Source organism: Rhinolophus hipposideros, assembly GCF_964194185.1.
Source record: "Rhinolophus hipposideros genome assembly, chromosome: 14".
Classification (NCBI taxonomy): domain Eukaryota; kingdom Metazoa; phylum Chordata; class Mammalia; order Chiroptera; family Rhinolophidae; genus Rhinolophus; species Rhinolophus hipposideros.
The window spans coordinates 30,772,141-30,794,999 of record NC_138060.1 but is presented as its reverse complement, the minus strand read 5'-3'; the positions used below and the strand labels follow the sequence as shown (position 1 = coordinate 30,794,999).

At 34.6% G+C, this 22,859-nt stretch overlaps 1 protein-coding gene across 2 annotated transcripts in view; it reads right to left on the bottom strand.

Annotated features, from left to right (window-relative positions):
* Nucleotides 1–22,859, bottom strand: part of PIK3CB (phosphatidylinositol-4,5-bisphosphate 3-kinase catalytic subunit beta) — a 151,967-nt gene that overhangs the window by 53,024 nt on the left and 76,084 nt on the right. For both annotated transcript variants that reach the window (XM_081071899.1, XM_081071900.1), the window contains 5 exons: nucleotides 21,321–21,544; nucleotides 11,575–11,754; nucleotides 8,946–9,116; nucleotides 7,980–8,057; nucleotides 567–818 (listed from right to left, as the gene is read on the bottom strand). In XM_081071899.1, the coding sequence (XP_080928025.1) occupies nucleotides 567–818; nucleotides 7,980–8,057; nucleotides 8,946–9,116; nucleotides 11,575–11,754; nucleotides 21,321–21,544 (905 nt within the window). The remainder of the gene's footprint in view (nucleotides 1–566; nucleotides 819–7,979; nucleotides 8,058–8,945; nucleotides 9,117–11,574; nucleotides 11,755–21,320; nucleotides 21,545–22,859) is intronic.

Here is a 22,859-nt window from a genome sequence, read left to right as displayed (position 1 = left end):
AATCTAAGAAAATGAAAAATAATGGTTTGTTCATAATTTATTTGACAGTAAAAAAAAAAGGCCATAAATTACATGAAATTAATTGACAGTCTTCATTTGCCTCATTTAGTGATATTAATATAATTCACTGATAGATAATGATGAGTTTGATTACAGATTTGAGCCCCAGACCCTACCAGGTTTGTTGAGTAAAGTACGATCTATGATCTTTCTAACATGCACAAAATTCTGAATTCTCAAATGTATCTGGCACCTGAAATTTCAGTTAAGAGACTGCAGACCTGTAAAACTTTCTTCATTCTTTTTCATCTGTATCTTCTAAAAAGTATAACATTTATAATACAGCACTTATAGTATGACAGTTACTAAAATAAATGTGCCAAAATATAATGAATGAATAGGACATAAAAATGGAGATTTACTGTGTTTTTGAAATCTGTCCTTATAGAGCAAAGTTACATGATATATTTTCACTTATATTACTCAATTGTTTCAAAAGGTCTTAAAATTATTCCACTATATTATTATTCCATTATAAAACATTTTTACAGAAGTTAGTATATTACCACTTTCCCAGATTTCCTGATGGTCTGATATTTAGAGGGATTAATTGTTTTAGTTGATTTCTTCGTTTTTACTTTATCCAAAACTGCATAAACAGCAAAACATAATCTAGCCATTCGCGGCAGGTCACAAGTATTAATATCAAATTCCAGTGGTTCATTCCAAATGTGATCATTTTTCCCTGATATCTCTGAGCTTACGATGGTTTTACACAGGAGTTCAGTACCATGAAAAAGGCCAGCCCTGACATGAATCTGTAATAAGGGAGATAAAAAGAAATACAGAATCATGAATTTTGCACCACTGAAACACCTCTATTTTGGAGAATGAAGAAACATATACTGAGAGAAGAAGCACATCAACTCCAGAAAAGCATATTTGCCTACAAAAGCATCAGACTGTAATTAATCAGTGTGTTATTCACTAAGCTGTTTAACCTATTTTTCACTTACTAAATAAACAAGCTAAAAAAAATGCCAGGGATATCAAAGGTATAAACAGTTCCAAAGAAATCAAGACCATAAGTATAAAAACTATTATCATATGCTTGCCTCATTTACTTGGGATCTTGCTTTACTCATTTAGTTGGGAAGGAATGGATGGAAAAACAACTCCAAAGTCTCTTTCTACTTCTAAATAATTCATCAGTTGGTCATTATAAGTAGCCAACTAAATATATTGTACCCATATTTATGATTATTCTATACATCACTCACTGTCTTTCATTTTTTCTTTAGATCCACGTTCAGAGTAGTGCAGGATATATGTAAGACATCCCAGAAATTTTTATTTAGTCCTTTACATATATACTTTTTTTAAAGACATGATCTAATTATCTCCAATTTAAAGGTGGTAAAAGTAGAACTAAAAACAGTACTAAAACACCGAGACTAAAGCAATGAAATATATTAAGATTAAATGTTTTCATACTGATTATTCAGAATGACTTCCCATAAAACGATAATCAATATTTACAGAATAAATGAATACATATGTGGAATTATTTAGGTTTGTCTTTCTTAAATTTAAAAAAACTTATCAATAAAAATTTTTACTTGTTAATAGTTACTATTCTAATTATGAAAAGGAAGATAAATAACCAAGACTATCTACTTCATCTATAAATATTCAAAGATATTAAGTAGTGATATAAAATTTTAAATATTGATAATACCATAAACTTTTTAAACTATAAATATTTATAATACATTAGTTATGATTTTAAAACCTATTAAAACAATTTAAAAGTTATACTAGCAAAAATGTAACTATAGTTTAATAGACTACACACTTCATAATGTAACACGGAAAGGATGGCTTACTTTAATAAATACTATTCATTAATCTAACTCCTGCAAAATAAACACAGATGGATTAACGGGTTAAATATTTTTAAATAATTAAAAAACAAAATGAAAATTGTTAAAAAGATATGAGAGGGCCAGCCCGGTGGCTCAGGCGGTTGGAGCTCTGTGCTCCTAACTCCGAAGGTTGCCGGTTCGATTCCCACATGGGCCAGTGGGCTCTCAACCACAAGGTTGCTGGTTCAACTCCTCAAGTACCACAAGGGATGGTGGGCTCTGTCCCCTGCAACTAAGATTGAACATGGCACCTGGAGTTGAGCTGCATCCCGGATGGCTCAGCTGGTTGGAGCCCGGACTCTCAACTTCAAGGTTGCCAGTTCAATTCCCTGAGTCCCGCAAGGGATAGTGGGTAGCGTCCCCTGCAACTAAATATTGAACATGGCACCTTGAGCTTAGCTGCCACTGAGCTCCCAGATGGCTCAGTTGGTTGGAGCGAGTCCTCTCGACCACAAGGTTGCCGGTTGGATTCCCACAAGGGATCGTGGGCTGCGCCCCTGCAACTAAGACTGAAAGGACAACAACTTGAAGCTGAATGGCACCCTCCACAACTAAGATTGAAAGGACAACAATTTGACTTGGAAAAAAGTCCTGGAAGTACACACTGTTCCCCAATAAAGTCCTGTTCCCCTTCCCTTTAAAAAAAAAAAAAAGGTATAATGTAAAAAATTGTGAACCCCTAATAAGTTTTTTAAAAAATGTTAGTTATAATTCCATCAACCAACTTCTGGCATAATTCAGACATAGGGAATGAAGTAAAATTATGGATCAGCTAGTTAAAAGTTCAAAAAAAAACTTCAAGTATAATGGCTAGAAAAGTCCTATACTAACTATAAACAACAACAGCAAAGGGTGTGATATGGAAAAGAGTAATAAAGAATGAGTCTAACTTGGATTGGGCATGGTAATAATAAACAAAAAAAGAGACCCTGTATATTTTGAGGAAATGTGTTGAAATATCATTCATTATCTAATAGTCAAACTGTAATTATTTAAGACCAAGTCGTTAAAATTATGTCTTCTTGAGAAATCTCTTTAAATGATTAAAGTAGATACATGGTTAAAAATAAGCGAGTAGAAAAAATAATCTACATTTAAAATAAAATGGAAAAAATTGTTTTCTGAATTTAAAATCTCCCATAGTATCAGATATTTAAGATTTTGTTTTTAGAAAAAGCAGTGAAAAAAACCATTCACTAAACTTGTATCGTGAAATTTTGTCAAAATTGTCCCATTTCCTGATGCCTGATCTGGATGTCTCCAGGCTCTGAAGAGTGAAGAATCATAAACCACCATTATGCTTAATACAGTGACACATTTTATTGTCCAACAGTAGTAAACTTCCAAAGGGACACTTTCTCACAAGCCCCAGAACACGTGGAGAGCAAGAGAAGGCAGGCTTTATAATGCAAAGGACTCACCACTGCGCTACAGCAAGGACGGGCAAAGCCTGCACACAGAATGCATTGCTGAACTCACCAATTAAAAATGTTCTGTGTTGGGCAAGATATGACCCTTTACCCCAACATCAATACCTAATTTCCTTCTGCGACAATATGACCAAAATCCACTACATTTTGCCTTTAGATATTAGACACAAAAAAAGATCAATAGCATGAACAGGCTGAAATTCCCATGATTTCATGAAGTAGGTATATTATTTTGTAAAGAGGCAGATTTGTTCTGATTTGTGGGAGATGCTGTGTACTAACCTTTAAGGACACAAAGATATCACAGATAGTTAAAATGTATTAATTCATTCCAAAAAATATTTAGAGTTCTAGGCACTAAACTAAGGAGATAAAAACATTACGTTACAATTTCTTTCCTCAGGTTATATATAATTGTAACAGGTTAGGAGTGCTGAGACCCATATAACTAGGCAATGGGGGGGTTATGATTCATGACTAATAAGTGTGATATAGGATGTATCTGGGCTTGGAATTCTCTGGGTTTATCCTGTTTGGGGTTTTCTGGACTTCCTGAATCTGCTACAATATTTATATCTTTTGCCAGCTTTGGAAAGCTCCCAGTAATAATTTCTTTACAGTTTTTCTGAATTGCAGTCTTTTTTTCCTTTCTTTCTGGGATTCAGGTTATACAAACGTTAGACCTTCTGATATTGTTATAGATAGGCTCTAGTATTTTTTCTCCTCCAATCATTTTTCTCTCTGTTTAAATTGGAAATTTTTAAATTAATCTTCAAGTTTACTGACATTCCTTTTTCCACTACCATTACCATTTCCACATTACCATTCCACTATTGAGTCCATTCAGTAAATTTTTTAAATTAGTTATTTTATTTTTCATTTCTAAATCTTCTGTTTGGTTCCTTCTTATATCTTCTATTTCATGCTTGAGACTTTCTATTTTTCCATTTCTTTCAACTGTGTTTGTCCTCAGTTGTTGGAGTATTTTTATAAGTGTTTTAATATCTTTGTAAGATAATTCCAAAATCTATGTCATCTCAGCATTGATATCTGTTATCTTGTACATACAACTTGAGATTTTCATGGTTCTTTCTTTGTCACTTATTAATTTTTATTTATTCTTTTTTTAAAGAGGGCGCAGCTCGCAGTGGCCCATGCGGGGATCGAATCGGCAACCTTGTTGTTGTCAGCACCACGTTCTAACCAACTGACTGAGCTAACGGGCCAAGCCCATGTCACTTATTAATTTTAAATTGTATCCTAGACATTATGATCATTATGTTATACGACTCTAGATTTTGTTTATATCCTATGGAGTTTATATGTTTGTTTTGGGAGACAATGATTAGGTACAGGCTGCAAGCTCCAACAAGCCTTCTGTAAGCTGTGGCACCAATACCAGTTCAGTTTTCAAATCCTTTGTAGGGCTTTTTGGCTCTATTCTATGTGTGCATCATACTGTGACCAGTCTGAGATTTGAGTGGCAGTTTAAGAGTATGCATCGTTCAGTTCTCCAAGTATGTAGGAAGTTAAGACTCAGATCCTCAACGTACAATTCAGAAATAAACATGTAAGCGTAAACAACCTTAAGGGGTTGCTTTCCCAAGCTCCTCCCACTTTGCAATCATCCAAGTATTTTTTGATTGCCTGGGGCTCGCCTTTTCTTGTCATCCAGCCAGAAAGCTTTATTCACCCACACTTCCTACAACTATGCCAAACAGCAGACGGACAGAAAGGACAGATTGGTGGGAGTCAATGAGGATTTACCCCATTCTCTTGAGACTACAACTCCTCTAATCAGAGAAGATGGTTCAACTCTGCATTTTAAGCCTGTTCCCATTGCTGCTACTGCTGCCACAGGACTTCTTAGAGACTGGGGCAGATAAGAACAGAGAAAAGAACAGGAAACAAAAAAGAGAGGGGAAAAGAGGGGGAGGAAACTGCAGTTTCTCTGAGAGTAAGAAGACCCCTTTGCCACTATCGCTATAATTAGAGGGCTTCTTGAGAGCTCTCTGACTATATACCAGCACCATCTTCTAGGTTTTAGGCAGTACTGAATTCAGGCCTCTGCTGAACATTAAGATGCACACCAGAAAAGTGAAAACATCACAAGGCTGGGAAAAGACTGACCAGGAAAGAAGCAGTATGTTACAGAATTCTAAGCACTCTCACAGAGTTGAAAGACACTGAAGTGCCAGCCAGGCAGAGTAATGAATCTTCACTGAATAGTTAGGATTTTCACTACAGACTCCAGAATCATGTGCCCTGTAAGATCTCTGAGACTGTGAATATAATGGGTCTCACTCCCAGGATTAGGTTACTATATGACATAACTAACTTTAAGGAAGGGAGATTATTTTTCAAGGGTCTGACCTGGGTCTTGAACCTGCAAACCTTCAAAAGGAACTACACAAAAGGCTCTCCTGGTTCTGAGGGCTTCAGACTCAGACTAAACTAAACTAAACTATCGGTTCTCCTAGGTCTCCAGTTTGCAAAATAACCCTAAAGATCACAGAAGATAACCAACTCTGTAAGATCATGTGAGCCAATTCCTTAAATATGTGTTTGCATGTGCATATCTGTGTACACATGCACGTGCATACACACAAACATACACACACACACCCCCTATGGGTTCTGTTTGTTTCTCTGGAGAATACTGACTGATAACATCTACTCTCATCACTTCTATTTAACATCATACTGTAGGTCCTAGCCAGGAAAAAAGTTTGGAAAGAAAGAAGTAACAGGTACACACCCCTCTTTTTTTCCCTTCAGATTTATTTTCATAATTGTACCGGAGCTCATAGCCTGTGAAGCAATTAAACTGAATGGGATGTATCCACAAGAAAATCATGCCATAATTGTATTAACTTACTTAAATTCAACTATATAACCCCGCTGGAAAAAGAAAAGGGTCAGCAAAGGAAGACTAGAGAACTAGATGAAGTGGAATGGGGGTACTTCCTTTTTTTTTTTTTTTGGAGTAGGGGATTCTTTAAATAGTACACATCATTAAGCCCATTACTTCTAAGAACATATGACCACAAACAATAAAGTCAATGCAGCTTGAAATAGCTAAAGGAAGTTGGCACAACCTATGGAAATAAAATGTCACTGATAAAGAAATAATTTATTTTGTCACTGACAAAGAAATAATATGTAAGGTTCAAGAAAATAAAGCAGGTAGTGAAGGCTACTTTGGTCTTCCTCAGGAAGAAATTAAATAATAAGAGAATAACTACGAAAGAATTAAATAATGTAAATTATCTACAGACAATAAATATGATTAAACTACAAATGGAATGAACAGGTAGGAATTCCCACTTTACAATGTAAATTACACATCTATACACACAAGTCACTGAACAAAACCACATATGTATATTATACTCCATATAACTTGAGGATAGATTTGCCTATATGTGATTTTTGCATTTAGGAATATACTACCCAAGGATTTCTACTGAATATTTCGGACTGCCCAAGATTTCTATAAAGTGAATAAGTCAAGTAGTAGAATAATGTATATAATATCATCCCTTTTTGTTTAACAAACCAACCAATCAACAAAATAAACATAACCAAAACCCCTTCAATTGCCAAACCATATATTTATATATATTTGTATAAATGCAGAGGTCACTCACAATGCCAGTTAACCTTAAATCCCATATGATGATAAAGAGATGGGTAGGAGAGATCAGTAACTTTATTCTTTAATCATGTTTGGACTTTTTTACCTGTTGCAGCAATGTCATACTTTTGCAATTGGAGAAAAGAAAATAGTAAGAAAAATTTTAATGAAAGGAAAAAATAAAATTATAACTAAAATAGAAAACAAACGCTAACTGGCATAAGCACACTCATTAGAAATTCTAGCTGAGAATGTAAGAGCAAAAAAGCTCTTATTTTAATGACAGCTACCCAAAGCCTCTTTAACGTCCTCTTATGAAAGCAAGCCATTAGTAATCATTGGCAAGGTACTCCTGAATGTATCATCCTGCCAGCAGACATCTCCAACTAACTGAATCTCTTTCTTGGATCACAAAACTATTCACTTAATTTCCTGCCAAGCAAAATAGGAGAGAACGCATGCTTTATACTTGGAGACAAAGTGCCTAGTTAAGCCTTCACGTAATTGTATGGGGTTGTGCAATAAACCCCCGTGTGTTAACAACTTGTGCTCTATAATGCAGTCATCTATTTTCTTCCAGGAAATGGTATTACATTTTCTGTGTTCAGCAAGTTTAAAAGAAAAAGAAGGGGGCTGAGAGACGAGGCTGGGCACAACTCTAAGCAAGGCTGAGACAGGAGAGTAAGCTTGCATACAAACATGTGACTAACAGTTTCAGCTTAAATTTCACTTGCTAAATTTCTGATCTAAAGCAATTTCTTTTACCTAATATATACTGCAAAATTTCAAGCTATCCAGTGCACCTTCAACTATTTAAAGAATACTTTAAAACAAAAATTCTTAATTGTTTTATAATAAATTACCATGTTTCATTTCATGTACCAATAGGGGTAAAATTTAATCTCCAATGTGACAGTCATTGAGCATATCAGTAAGTTATTCAAACAATGGAGCAGATAACAAATTTAAATCTTAGCAAGTACTCACTTTTACAGTTTCTTCTGTGTTAAGTTTATTTCCCTTAACCAAAACAATTTGGAAAGGGTTGTTATTTTCCCAAACATGCTGTAAAAAAAATGAAAGAGTATTTTAATGAAAGATATGAATATTTTATGTTAGCAATAAAATCATCTCATCAGTTCTCATGCCCACTGTCAAAATAATGAAAATAGACCTTTGAACTAACAACTGAAAGTCACATATACTAAATTAAGTATCATAACCACTAGCACCTAGTTCTCATGGAAAAAAAAAGGCAGCATTCCAATACAGCTAAGAGATTCACAAAATTAAAGACCAGAAACAAAAAGTATTAAAAGCTTTAAATATGTCAACAATTGACCATTTAAATTAATATATAGGCAGTATCTTAATAATCGATGAGTGGCTAAATACAATTTGTTAAGAATGAATAACTATTAAAAAATGTTAACTGTTCCCATAAGCACAAACTTAAAATTTGCTTTATACAAATTTATTATATTCCAGAGAAAATGGTGCCTTTGATACATTTAAAGTCTAAAGGTATTCAGTAAGAAGACAGGCAAATTATAACACAAACACTATTGTAGCTAAGCTGATAGAAATGAAATATACCACTAAACCAACTATTTCTGCACATCTAAATTTTTCTACCACAATGTCTCAAATTACTCGTTGAAGTCCCATGTTTAGCTGTAGTGTCAAGACATCTCAAATTTAGTGGCATATTTCTTTGGCATAAAAGATCACCAAAAATATAAATGGCATATTTACATTTATATGTAGCTTGATAAGGAAAAACAATAATAGCTAGACATAATTATTATTAAATGGTGATGGATCATTGGCAAATATGTATTGATTTTCATAAAAGGAGAAATGAGCAAAGAAAATATGGGTGAGACTTAAGCACACAACCTAACGAAATCACATGCCTCTTGGAATTGCCAAAAGTTTACAAATGAAACTTACAGAAATAATTCGCGTTTTCTTTGGTGGTAAAGGAAGAGGAAGGTTAGATGAATTTCTATTTATGGCAGCCTCTATAGCAATCATTTCCTGTTCATACATCTTTTTGATCTTGCAACATTCCACAAGTATAAAATGGGGCAAGGTCCTGTTCATTACACAGGTCCGGATATACTAACAGTAGCAAGAAACAATAAGGTAAGAATATTCGAGCAAACACTTAAATCAACAGAAGAATAAAATTAAGAGCAACACTGTAACAAAAGAATATCTATGAAAGAATATTTTAACTCAATATCAAGAGTATTAGAAATTAAAACCACAGCATTAAAAAGTTACGATTAATTGAACATCTAAGTACATAAGAACTGAGCTAGACACTTATGTTAGCTAATCTTTATAAAAACTCTGTAAAAGAGATTATCACCCATTTAATAGATTAAAGAATGAAAATCAGATCGGTTAAGTTAACATCTAGTGTCTTTCAGACCTGGATTTCAATCCACCTGCCTGACTTTTTTTTATTTATCTGCTAAACCTTGAAAAAAATAACATGCCTCAGTTAGATGTTTTATCTTCTCTTTTCTGCACTTAATACCTGACGACAGTTTGACCAATTAGTGCACCTTTCCAGGGCAGGACTTGATCATCACAGATATCACAGTGCAGCTTTCACCAATCAGTCAGGAAGGTGAACATGTAAATACACATGTGGCCATTTCTTAAGCCCTCAGTTGGCCAACTCATACTTTCCCATGGATCTTTGTGGTAGACCTGGTACCTTTTCAGCACAGGGTACCAGGCAACCATTACTGTCTCTCCAGAAAAAAATCTATTGGCCAAATCTATTGCTTTGTTTTATCTCCATGAAACCAGGATGATTCTCCAGAGGCATATAAATAAGGGTGTGGTTATTAACGTTACCAAAGATTTGTAACAAACTGAACAGAAATCCAATGTATTACTCAAAAGAATAACTTTCCTATACAGATACGATGATTCAATGTATTGCATTCAACTCAGAGCCACTAAAAATACATTCTTTAAAATAAAATATTAAAAAAAACATTTCCAGGCTAGCCTATAAGTGGAGTTATATATTATGATATATTCATTTAAAACTTATCACTGTGGGAGACTATCATTCCATTTCCTTCACATTCCTTTGCCCACATTGTATATTGTCTCTCTTATGACTTGTACAAAAACATATGCATGCCTCTATTTTTCTTTATTATAACCAATTCTAATGTTTGGCAAAACAATATACGTTCCCCTTCTCAAGATAAGATAAAAGTGTTAGAGAAGCAGATTACTTAAAAGAAGACAAAACATGAAGGGAAGAAGTCAGTACTTCTATTTCTATGCTGCCACCAAGCACTTTTCATCTTCCTTCTTCCTCTCACGGGCTAGAGTTCAAGCACTTACTATCAGAATGACACAGCTCTCAAAGCTGTGTGCAAAGCTCTAACTGCTGTTTGACTTTCTACCTACCAAAGCGTAAGAATTAAAGGCCACACCAAAAATCTTAAAACAAAATGTATAAAATTCTGTTACCTGCTAATAAATCAGTTTCTTATTCTCAAACGTCAATTTAATATTTGGCACGCATGTAATTCCTCTTTCTTAAAACAAAACAATAAAAATCACATACACACACACACACACACACACACACAAAAAAAAAAAAAAACACCACATTTTTCTACAATCTCGTTACTATTTATCTAACTTGGCATTCAGCCTATTATTATGTAAGGACCATTTTTCAGTCTCCAAATGTAATTTCAACTAAAATATCTTTAAGTTCTTAGAATGCAAAGACAGGATCCTATCCTTTAGATACCATACGTTATGTGGGGGAAGAGCATTGCACTGCACATGTTAAACTCCACTTTACTCCAAAAATATCTGACGCACTTAAGTGCCTTCCATAAAGCATATAATCAGAGAATTCATGACTAAATGGTAATTAATATCTCAAAGATTAAGGGAGGTTTTTGAGGATGGTCATATCTAATTCTTAGAAAATTCCTACCACATTGGAAGTAACAAAAAAAGGAGGAGAAGGGAGATTACACATATAAATATTGGACTGAAACTGAAAAGTTTTCTAGTACACAATGAAAATGTATAATATTACTTTAGACAATTAACTAATAATCATAAATAAGTTATTATACAATTCAATTAGTGGTTATTTAATCAAAATATTTCATATTTTACTTCCACCAGTATATTTTTATATAAATCATTATGTTTATATGATGAAATAAATAGGCATCTGTAACAAATTGTATTAAAGAATTCATAATGCTATAGGAAATTATAACACTGAAATATTCAATAAAAAAGCAGAATAAATACACACATAATGTATACAATCATTATGCCAAAAATATATATAACTTGAAGTAAAATGACAGAAACATGCCAAAATGTTAACAATGGTTATCTCAGAGGGAGATAGGATTATGGATATCTATTATTTATTTCTGTACAATTTCCTGTAGATTCCAAATGTTCTATTATGGTAACACTTTTTATCAGAAATTTTAATTGTTAAATACACACACATATACACACACACGCACACATACACACCCCGCTGGTAAACAGTTAACACACATACCTGGAACTGGATTAGTGGGTGATCACCAAACACATATTCTACTCTCCCACTGACTTGCAATACATAGTCATAGGGGCTAACTTCATCTTCTTTCCCATGAATAGTCAAACGTTTCTGGATTGCCAATTCGTTTATTTTGACAGGATTCATATTAGGAGACACTTGAAAGCTAAACACATCCTAAAGAGGAGTGTAAAAAAAAGGTGGAATTTTACATTTGTGCTTAAAAAATAAAACCAAAACACTCTTTACACTTGTATTTACTATTATATTATAAACAGCCATACACAATATTGAAATATGTACATACTTTACATTCAATATTCCAGTAAATTTTTCCATTTTCTAAATATAATGTGTCCACGTCAAATTTGTTAAGATTTTCTGATAATTTGCAGTGCATCTTACACTATACAGAGCACCACAGTTACCACAGGTCAGATTAATATTTAACGAAAGTTTATCATCAGGTAGTTTATGCATTTCCCAGTGAATATCTTTCTTTAAAAAGTTACAAAATAAAAAAATAAAAAAACTAAACAGTTAAAAAAAAAAAAAACCTGGACAACCAAGATGATGTAGTACTACACAGTGTAGTAAACACTGTGTTTACTTTCTCTCACAACCACATCAAAATTACAACTAATCTACAAAACAAACATTATTGAGAATCGCCTAAAATCAAACTGAACTGAAGCCTTTCGACTAAAAACTTGCAGAAGAAGACACCTCCAGACTGGTAGGAAGGTTCACGGAACCCAGACAAGCAGCATCTGGCTTGAGTATGTCCTGTACCTATAGCTATACAGCCCTAAGCCAATACTAGTGGCAGCTGGCCTTGGTTCACGGCTTGACCTCCCAAAGGTGCTTCCAAGCACAGCACAGGTGGCAGTCATCTGCAGATTTCTCTGTGTCTCCCACTAGGTGGCCCTGGGTGGGGCTCGGGCTGTAGCTGAAGTAGACCTACAGAGGATCCACTCCAAGGTGGTCCTGGGGCTAGCATCCTCAGTGGCCAGCTTCAAAATGAGCTGGAGCATCACCTAGCCATCTCTAAGTGCAACACACCCAAAGGGCAGATTGGGCAGGCACCAGAGTCCTGCTGAGGCAGTCCTGCTCTGTAAGATCAGGCCCTACACAACAACTCTTCCACTGTAGTCAAGGCCAGTCCTCACAACCAGTGAGCTCAAGAGTCAGTCCCTCATATTGATGTGCAACTATCAACCAAGGTTCAACTACAAGAGAAGGGCACACACAACCCACAGAAGGGACGCACCTGGAGTGTGTGACTCAGGTGACAGAAAAGACTGCAGCACTGAGCCCCACAGCACACCTACTACATAAGGCCACTCTACTAAGACCAGAAGACATAGCAACCCTACCTAATACATAAAAACACACACAGGAGACAGCCAAAATGGGGAGACAAAGAAACATGTCCCAAATGAAAGAACAGAACAAAGCTCCAGAAAAAGAACTAAGCAAAATGGAGACAAGCAATCTATCAGACACAGAGTTCCAAACACTGGTTATAAGAATGCTCAATGATCTCATAAAAACGGAGCTGGAAACCATGAAAAAGAACCAGTCAGAAATAAAGGATACAATAATGGAAATAAAGAATATATCACAGAGAATCAACAGTAGATTAGATGAAGCAGAGGATCCAACCAGCAATGCAGAAGATAAGGTAGCAGGAAACACTCAACCAGAACAGCAAAAAGGAAAAAGAATCCAAAAAGTTGAGGAGAGTTTAAGGGGCCTCTGGAACAACATCAAGCATACCAACATTCTCATTATAGGAGAAGTGAGAGAGAAAGGAATTTGAAAACCTATTTGAAGAAATAACGACAGAAAACTTCCCTAACCTGGTGAAGGAAATGGACATACAAACCCAGAAAGCACAGAGTCCCAAAAAAGATAAATCCAAAGAGTTCAACACCAAGACATATCATAATTAAAACACCAAAGGTTAAATACAGAGAGAATCTTAAAAGCAGCAAAAGCAGTCAGTTACCTACAAAGAAGCCCCCATAAGACTGTCAGCTGATTTCTCAACAGAAACTTTGCATACAAGATGAGAGTAGCAGGAAATATTCCAAGTGATGAAAAGCAACAACATACAAGATTGTTCTACCCAGCAAGTCTGTCATTTAGAATTGAAGGACAGATAAGGAGCTTCCCAGACAAGAAAAAGCTGAAGGAGTTCATCACCACCAAACCAGTATTACCGTGTTTCCCCAAATATAAGACCTAGCTGGACAATCAGCTTTAATGGGTCTTTTGGAGCAAAAATTAATATAAGACCTAGTCTTATTTTACTACAAAATCAGGTATAATATAATATAATATATCATATCATATAAATACTGGTCTTATTTTCAGGGAAACGGTACAAGGATTCTAGAGGGACTTCTTTAAATTGGGAAGGGGATTAAGGACAGGTGAAAGGGGAAGGGATTAAGAAGAACAAATAGGGTATTATACAGTAGTCATGGGGATGTAGGTTATAGCATGAGGAATGTAGTCAACAATATTGTAATAGCTAGGTATGACGCCAGATAGGTACTAGATTTATTAGGGTGATAGATGGAAATGGGGTTGGGATCAGACTGAAAAAGGTGAAGGCATTAAGAGATATAAATTGGGGCCAGCCCGATGGCTCAGGTGGTTGGAGCTCCGTGCTCCTAACTCCGAAGGCTGCCAGTTCAATTCCCACATGGGCCAGTGGGCTCTCAACCACAAGGTTACTGGTTCAACTTCTCGAGTCCCGCAAGGGATGGTGGGCTCCGCCCTCTGCAACTGAGACTGAACACGGGCATCTTGAACTGAGCTGCCACTGAGCTCCCAGATGGCTCAGTTGGTTGGAGCGCGTCCTCTCAACCACAAGGTTGCCGGTTCGACTCCCACAAGCGATGGTGGGCTGTGCCCCCTGCAACTAGCAACGGCAACTGGACCTGGAGCTGAGCTGCGCCCTCCACAACTAAGACTGAAAGGACAACAACTTGACTTGGAAAAAAGTCCTGGAAGTGCACACTGTTCCCCAATAAAGTCCTGTTCTCCTTCCCCAATAAAATCTTTTTTGAAAAAAAAATATAAATTGATAGTTAATACAGTATGGGGAATATAATCAACAATGGTGTAAATTGTAAAGATCATGTAAGGTGCCAGATGGGCACTGGACTTATCAAGGTGATCACGTCATAGACTGTGTAGATGCCTGACCACTGTGCTATACACCTGAAAAGCTGAAGTAGAATAACACTGAATGTCAACTATAACTAAACATATAGGTATATATAGTCACGGGATGTGGAGTACATCATAGGGAAGACAGTCGATGGTATTGTAACAGCTATATAAGATGTCAGAGGGGTGGTGGCTTGGGGGGTAGGCTATCACTTTGTGAGGTGTTTAAATGCTTATTACATTGCTTTGTACACCTGAAACAAATAAAATAAAAAGTTTTAAAAAAACCAACCTGTAGTTGTTCAAATTTAGTCTATATTAAGAAAAGAATTATATGATGTCTCTGGTAAGAAGAGACCTATACTTTATACAAATTGAACCATAAATTAACAATTCTGTCTGATGTTACAAACATGTAAAAGAAACAGAAATTTTAATTAGTGAAAAATGAAGACATTGTTGAGATGGAATATTGTTAAATCTGTCATCATAAATCCCAAAGGTAAAGAAATTAAAGATTACTTAATAATACCTGAATCCACTCAGAATCTAGCAAAATAATTTCCCACCATATGATCATATATTGAAGATATAAGAAAGCTCACTATCTCTCAATGCAGCCAACTGCTACTCTGGACAATTATGACTATTAGAAAATTCCCTACACTGATCTAAAATTAATTTTGCAATATTTTCCAACAAATTAATTTTAAGTCACCTCCCTTTTCTACAAGGTATCTTTCTACTTTCTCCAGTATTTTAACCATTTTTCTCCAGTATTTTCTATATGAGTTGGTACCATGTACATCAAAGTACAGGAGCTAAGATCCAGTCACTTGAGAAGTCGCCATCATTCCCCTTTCCATCCACACCTCACCTCCCAACAAGATACCAATGAACTTACATCCTAAAGTGCTGCCAACTGTCATTTTTTCTGTATCTCCTGTAATGCTCATCTACACCAATGATTCTCTAAATTTCTCCTAAACAGCAACATAATTCTTATTTGATCTCCATAACTCTTGCACTAACCTTCACCCAGCTTAGAAAATAATCTATCTTTAAAAGGAGAGCTGTAAAGAAATACGACACTTTTTTAACATTAATACAAATGGTCATAACTGTCTAAAGCAGTTGTACCCAATAAAACTTTAATAATGGAAATAGTCTATTCTGTGCTAATAAAATAACCAGTAGCCACAAATGGCTCTTGAGAATTGATATGTGGCTACTGTGAAGAACTGAATTTTTAAATAAAATATGTACATGTGGTTAGTAGATATTGTATTAAATGCCTCAAGTCTGAATGATAAAGCCCAGCCTCCTTCATATAATTATTCTATGATCCCCATCTACTCTCAGAAATATAAATCTAAAGGACAATATCATTATCAAATAGCAAGAAACCTGCAGAAATCACACAAAACAGAACTGGGCTTAAAAATCTGCAGGTATTAAAATTAATAGAAAATAAAGCAAGTATGGTTAATGTTTTTCAAGAATTAAAAGCAGCTTGAAAATAAAGAGCAAGTATACCTGAAGAAAAATCAAAGAGAACCCCAAAGAAGACAACGTGTTAAGAAAAACTTAAAATTCCATAAAATGGAAAATGGTAAATTTAACAAGATTTTAAAATACTGACAATATCAACTATTAGCAAAGATATGGGGAAACTCAACTCTCAAAATACTACTAGTAGAAATGTAAATTTGAAAAACTATTGGGCCGTATCTACTAAAAACTGATTATACACGTACACCTGACTCACCAATTCTGTTCATACATGTGTGTATGCGCAATATAAATAAATCAGCATTAATTCTATGAAACAGGAATACTGAATTTGCTATGCTCTGTGTGTATACATGTATATACAGATGACATAACAAATGAGGAAATCTGAACATGACTAGAATTTGAGGATAAAAAGTAAGCAAAACAGAACAAACAAAACAAGCAATGAAAAGATAAGCCACATATTGAAAAAATACATTCACAGCGCTTATAAATGACAAAGAATCACTAACCCCAAAACATCAAAAACTTCTACAAATCAATACAAAAACAACTTAATTAAAAAATAACCAAAACAAACAACAGAAATACAAATGCTTCATAAATATATGAAAAAAGATTCATTCTCATCAGCTTTGAGGGAGACACAATTAAGACAATGGAATTTATATAATAGAATTGTATATAGTACCATGGGCTTCGATCTTTTCTCCAAGGGCCTATTTTATTCTCTTGATAATTAAATTCATGTCTTTTAAAGATATACTAGTGTGTCATCATCACCCTTGTTAATTTTCTCCACATAAACTGTTGACTGGACTGACTTGGTCAGAACTCAACTTGACTGGTTTTCCCTATATTTCAGGCAGTTTTCCAGCATCACTTTCATATATTTCAGAAAACATTACATCTTTTATAAGACTTGTAATCTTCCTGGGCAATCAATTTGTAATGTATTGCCCAAGAGTTACAAACAGCTATACCATGTTTCCCATAAATAAGACCTAGCCGAACCATCACCTCTAATGCTTTTTTTGGAGTTAAAAAAAGCAAAATTATATATAAGATTTGGTATTATATATATATTATATATATATAAGCAAAAAAAATTATATATATATAAGCAAAATTAATATAAGATTTGGTATTATATTATACCTGGTATTATATTATATTATGCCTGGTATTATATATATTATAATATATGTATTATATTTACCATAGTATAATATATATATTATATTTACCACCTATATTATACCACCACCTGGCCACCTGGTATTATATTATGCCTGGTATTATATATATTATATATTATATTATATTTTATATTATGTTATATTATGTATTATATTATATTACATTTATTATATTGTACAATATAAGACCCGATGTTTTTTTTTGGTTTTTTTTGCTCCAAAGACGCATTCGAGTTGATGGTCCAGCTAGGTCTTATTTTCCGGGAAACACAGTAGATGAGACACTATCCAAAAATGCACTGACCATATGGGTAGGAACAGATACTTCGGCTTAGAAGGGAGAAATACAATTCATCAGTGACTATGTCTATATAATGATAACGGTGGGCATTCAGATAATGACTACTGAGGAGAGGAAATACTTATTCTTCACAGTTTTACTCTACATGCTTCCCTATTTTTCACATTTCCGCTCATGCTTCTGATATATTCTCTGGAATTCCAAAAAATATATATATTTTTGGAATATTTTATCACTAAACAGTATCGTATAGGCAGAAAAACAGAAACACGGACCAATGGAATAGAATTGAGAACCCAGAAATAAACCCACATAAATATGGACAGATAATTTTTGACAAAGTAGCCAAAAACAAACAAACAAAAATATATTTTCAGGGCGGCCAGATGGCTCAGTTGGTTAGAGCACCAGCTCTGAACAACAGGGTTGCTGGCTCCATCCATTCCCACAGGGGCCAGTGAGCTGCGCCCTCCACAACTAGACTGAAAACAACGAGCTGCTGCTGAGCTGCCGGAGGGGCGGCGGAATGGCTCAGTTGGTTAGAGCTCGAGCTCTCAACAAGGTTGCTGGTTCAATTCCCCCATGGGATGGTGGGCTGAGCCCCCTGCAACTAAAGATTGAAAATTGCAACTGGATTTGGAGCTCAGCTGCGCCCTCCACAACTAGATTGAAGGACAACGACTTGGAGCTGATGGGCCCTGGAGATACACACTGTTCCCCAATATTCCCCAGTAACATTTAAAAAAAAAAAGAAATTAGAAAAAACACATTTCCTTCCCCCTACCCCCACTCCTCCACCATCCCCCTACACACAGGAAGCTATTTCAAATTACATGTGCCCCTCCCTTTATTGATAGAATTATTTCATATACCTTACACTGGCTATGGTTAAAAAAAAAAAAAGTTTAAAAGTGCTCCTCAGGTTTATTAGTATTCATTACAAAAACGATTCCTGAAATTAAAAATAATACATTGTGATCTGGCTCCTGGAATTACTGTCCTGTAATTTTGAGACACAATAATTCCATAATTATATACGTATTTACCTTGCTTTTTAAGAGCCGTGTGCTATGGCTGGCTGATAGTGACAACATATGTCATCTAAAGCTTTACATGTTTTACACAGAAACTGCTGTCTCGATTACCACCTACCAATGCTGGAAAACTTTTTTAACCTAAATGCAATACCTTGTTACATTTCATCTCTTTTTTAGTTTAGTGTTTACATGCTGCTTTTCCAATACTGCTCATCAGCAGTGATGGTGAAATAATCAAATGAGAATTTTTAGAAATAGGAGGGTCAAATAGAAAATATGCATCTAAGATGTTTGCCAACTGTCCTCTATTCTGAGAGTCTCATTTCTATATTTTTAGTGATAAATATTCATTCAGTTATGAAATAGTGTTGATAATAAATTATGGTTTGGAATTTTTAAATTCAAATTTGGATCGTCCTACTTGCCTAAATAAAAAGCTCTTAACTCTATATAACTTCCAAAAATTCTTTAATAACTTTACTTGTCTATATAATTCAAAATCTAGGAAATTTTGTTTTAATCCCTAGGGAAATATTTAGCCAGAAGAAAAGGAGACTAGAGAGAGATATGACAGCTATATTTATATTATCTAAATATTAGGCATGTAGAATGAAGGAAAGATTGAATGGATACTGATCTGAAACAGGAAAAAAAACCAGGTGGGCAAACTTGTTGCTAAACTTTTTTGGTATCAGATTGTTGATTACGAATTTGTACCAAGGGACAATCAGTTAACCAAGGTTACTATCTGGAAGTGCTGAAAAGGCTGCGTGAAAAAGTTTAACAACCTGAACTTTTCACCACCAATTCATGGCTCTTGCATCACGACAATGCACCAGCTCCCACGGCACTGTCTGTGAGGGAGTTTTTAGCCAGTAAACAAATAAGTGTATTGGAACACCCTCCCTACTCACCCGATCTGGCCCCCAGTGACTTCTTTCTTGACCCAAAGATAAAGGAAATATTAAAAAGGAAGACATTTTGATGACATTCAGGACATCAAAGGTAATAAGACAACAGTTCTGATGGCCATTCTAGAAAAAGAGTTTCCAAAGTGCTTTGAAGGGTGGACTTGGCACTGGCGTGGATGATTAGTCCCCAGGGGAGCACTGGGAAGGAGACCACGGTGATATTCAGCAGTGAGGGATGGAGCGCTTTTTCTAGGATGACTCTGTGAACTTAACTGTCCGACCCTATACACTCTGTTACAATGGTGATTACATTAAAATTTGTATGTCCAGTAGAGATTTGACCCATATGTAATGAAATTCAGAGTGATCTAATCACCTTTTAACTGTAAAATTCCCTGTTCCAGATCTTCCAACACTGCCGAATTTTAAATTTGATTTTGACATTTTATGATATACAAATCTTGGCCTAAATGAAACTTTAATCTCAATATATCTCAGGATAAAGTGACAAATGGTTTTGTTCCTTAGATAAACTTCCTTTGTAAAAATGCCAGGAAGCAGGATCCTTTTTTCGCATTTGTCTTAACAGCTATTTAGTAACATGTTTGAAAGGAGGCAGAACTGGATAAAACCAAAAATACTTGGATAAAATTCTAGCTCTACCACTGACCAGATATGAGGCCTGGCACAAATAACCAAACTTTTCTTCCATTCAGTTTATTCACTGTAAAATGGATAGAAGAAAACAACACTGTACAGGGTTGCTGTGAGAAGTGGCAGTATATAAAAAATACCTTTCATAGTTCCTAGCATAGTATTAGTGCTTAATATAAAATGGCTATTAATGTGGTTTTTGTCGTTGTTATTATAGTAATTGAAGAACAAAACAAAAGATCTTTCAACTCCAACCCAGATTCTAAGGCCATACCCTAGATGATAAACGACCATATTTGATACAAAGACAGTAGCATGATTCAGTTTGTAAAACTGCTCTGAACATTCAGATATAGATTAACTGTATATACACGCACTATAATGCCCAATTCTGTATCAGCCCTTAATTTATATATTCACACAACACAACTATAAGAATACAGAAAAAAAATCATTGATCAAACCCTTCATTTTACAGACAAGAGAAAAATCACTTGAGAAAATAAAATAATATCCACACTAAAGAACATTATCTACACAGGAGTTGGCAAACTTTTTCTGTAAAGGACTAGGCTTGGGTAACAACATATGCATCTTTATCACATTTTCTTTCTCTTCTTTTTTTAAACATCTCTTTAAAATTCTTTGCTTGTTTACATCCCATTAAAAATATAAAAATCATTCAAAAACATTCAAGGTTTGCTAACCTCGATCAGTAAGGTTAGCTGACCTAGACTGACATACCACATCAAAAAAATCAAACATGAGCAAAGTATGTGTCACTTTAGATTATTACACATAATTCTAAATTTATTTCCATCTTAAATATAAAAATGTTCTTTGTAATAGTGTTTACTAGGCAAATAAGAGATTCTTTGAGACTACATTCAGGTAAAAATCAGAGATTTATTACAAAGTTATTTCTTAAATAAGATTATACTACCTGACAATTTTCAAAATGAACAGCCACAATGAGCTTTCCTCCATAAAGCTTATCTTCTAAGTTTTCAAGGATAGATGGTTCATGCTCTGGTGGATAAGTTTGCTTTAGCCAGTCCATCCAAGATAATCCCACTAGCGACTGAATCTTTTCCTCACTGAATTTGCGCATTTTTATTCGGAATTCATTCACTTCAGGATCTTTCAAGGCATCAAATTCATGTAGACCTAAACACATTTTTAAAGGTATCATTTTGAGTAGCTAATAGTAATAAAAGAGAATACAAAATATATTCAACAAAAACTTAATTAGATAACTGGTTTTTATCAAGAAAACAAAACTGGGCAGGAAAATATTATTGAAACATCAAAGAATAGCCAGATAAAATAATAAATTTCACGTACAGAAGATAATTATACAATTAGACTTCGAAAGAATATAAACTTGAAACCTCATAAAGAAATGTAGCCAGTTATGAGTTGTACAAAGATACAGTTAACCAGTTTTATGGAGATTATGACTGAAATTCACAGTACACATTTTTTAAACCACTATGCGATCCACAGTTTTACTTAACAAACTAAGTAAGTCACATGTAAAATATCTGAGAAAGGCTTAAGAATATGAAAACTTTTCAAATACTGTATTAGGAGAATACTGTATATTGAAATTACTATGTTGGCACAAGTTATTACTTAACTTAAACTTTCAGTTCACTGTGATTTTTCCACAATGGTTATAGCAAATCAATTAGTCAAAAATCTCATAAGCATAAAATTATTCATTGTTGTACTTAAGTATGAACCACTTTGGCAATATATAACCATATATAACTTTTTCATAAACTTATGATTATTCTAACAAATACTTCTAGAAACATAAAACAAAAAATAAACGTGTAAATTTTTATACATGCCTTAATTTTTACTTATCAGATTGACAAACATCTTAAAGTTTATCGATACTCTGGGCTGGAAGGGGTAGAAACAAACAGGTGTATTTTTAAAATATTTATTAGAATTTATTTACTATAGATTGGAAATTACACACACACACACACACACACACACACATCCAACCTTTAACTTCAAAATTGCACCAACAGGAATTTCAACGTGAGAGACATGGGACCCACCAAGAAAGACAAACATGCTCCCTAAACCAATCACAGAAGATGCCCATCTTCTAATGAGCCCACCTCCACAGCTTCCTCCGTCAACAACTTCCAATCAGACATATCAGAATCCTTCCCCTTTTCTGGGTATAAAACTTATTCACTCCCGTGTGCCACCGAGTCACTGCCAAACACAAAGTCCTTTCACTACAGAAACTTCTGAATAAACAGTCCACTCTCATTTGGTGGTTTTTATTTCCACAAATTTATGTATAAGTAATATGATATCAATGCAAAAATGTTCACTGTAGTTTAGTTTACAATAATTAAAAACTGGAAAAAGCTAAAGCTAATCATTAAGACTTGGTTTAAAAAATTAAGATAAATCCATATACTATTATATAAGGTCTGACAATTAAGTTCGCGAA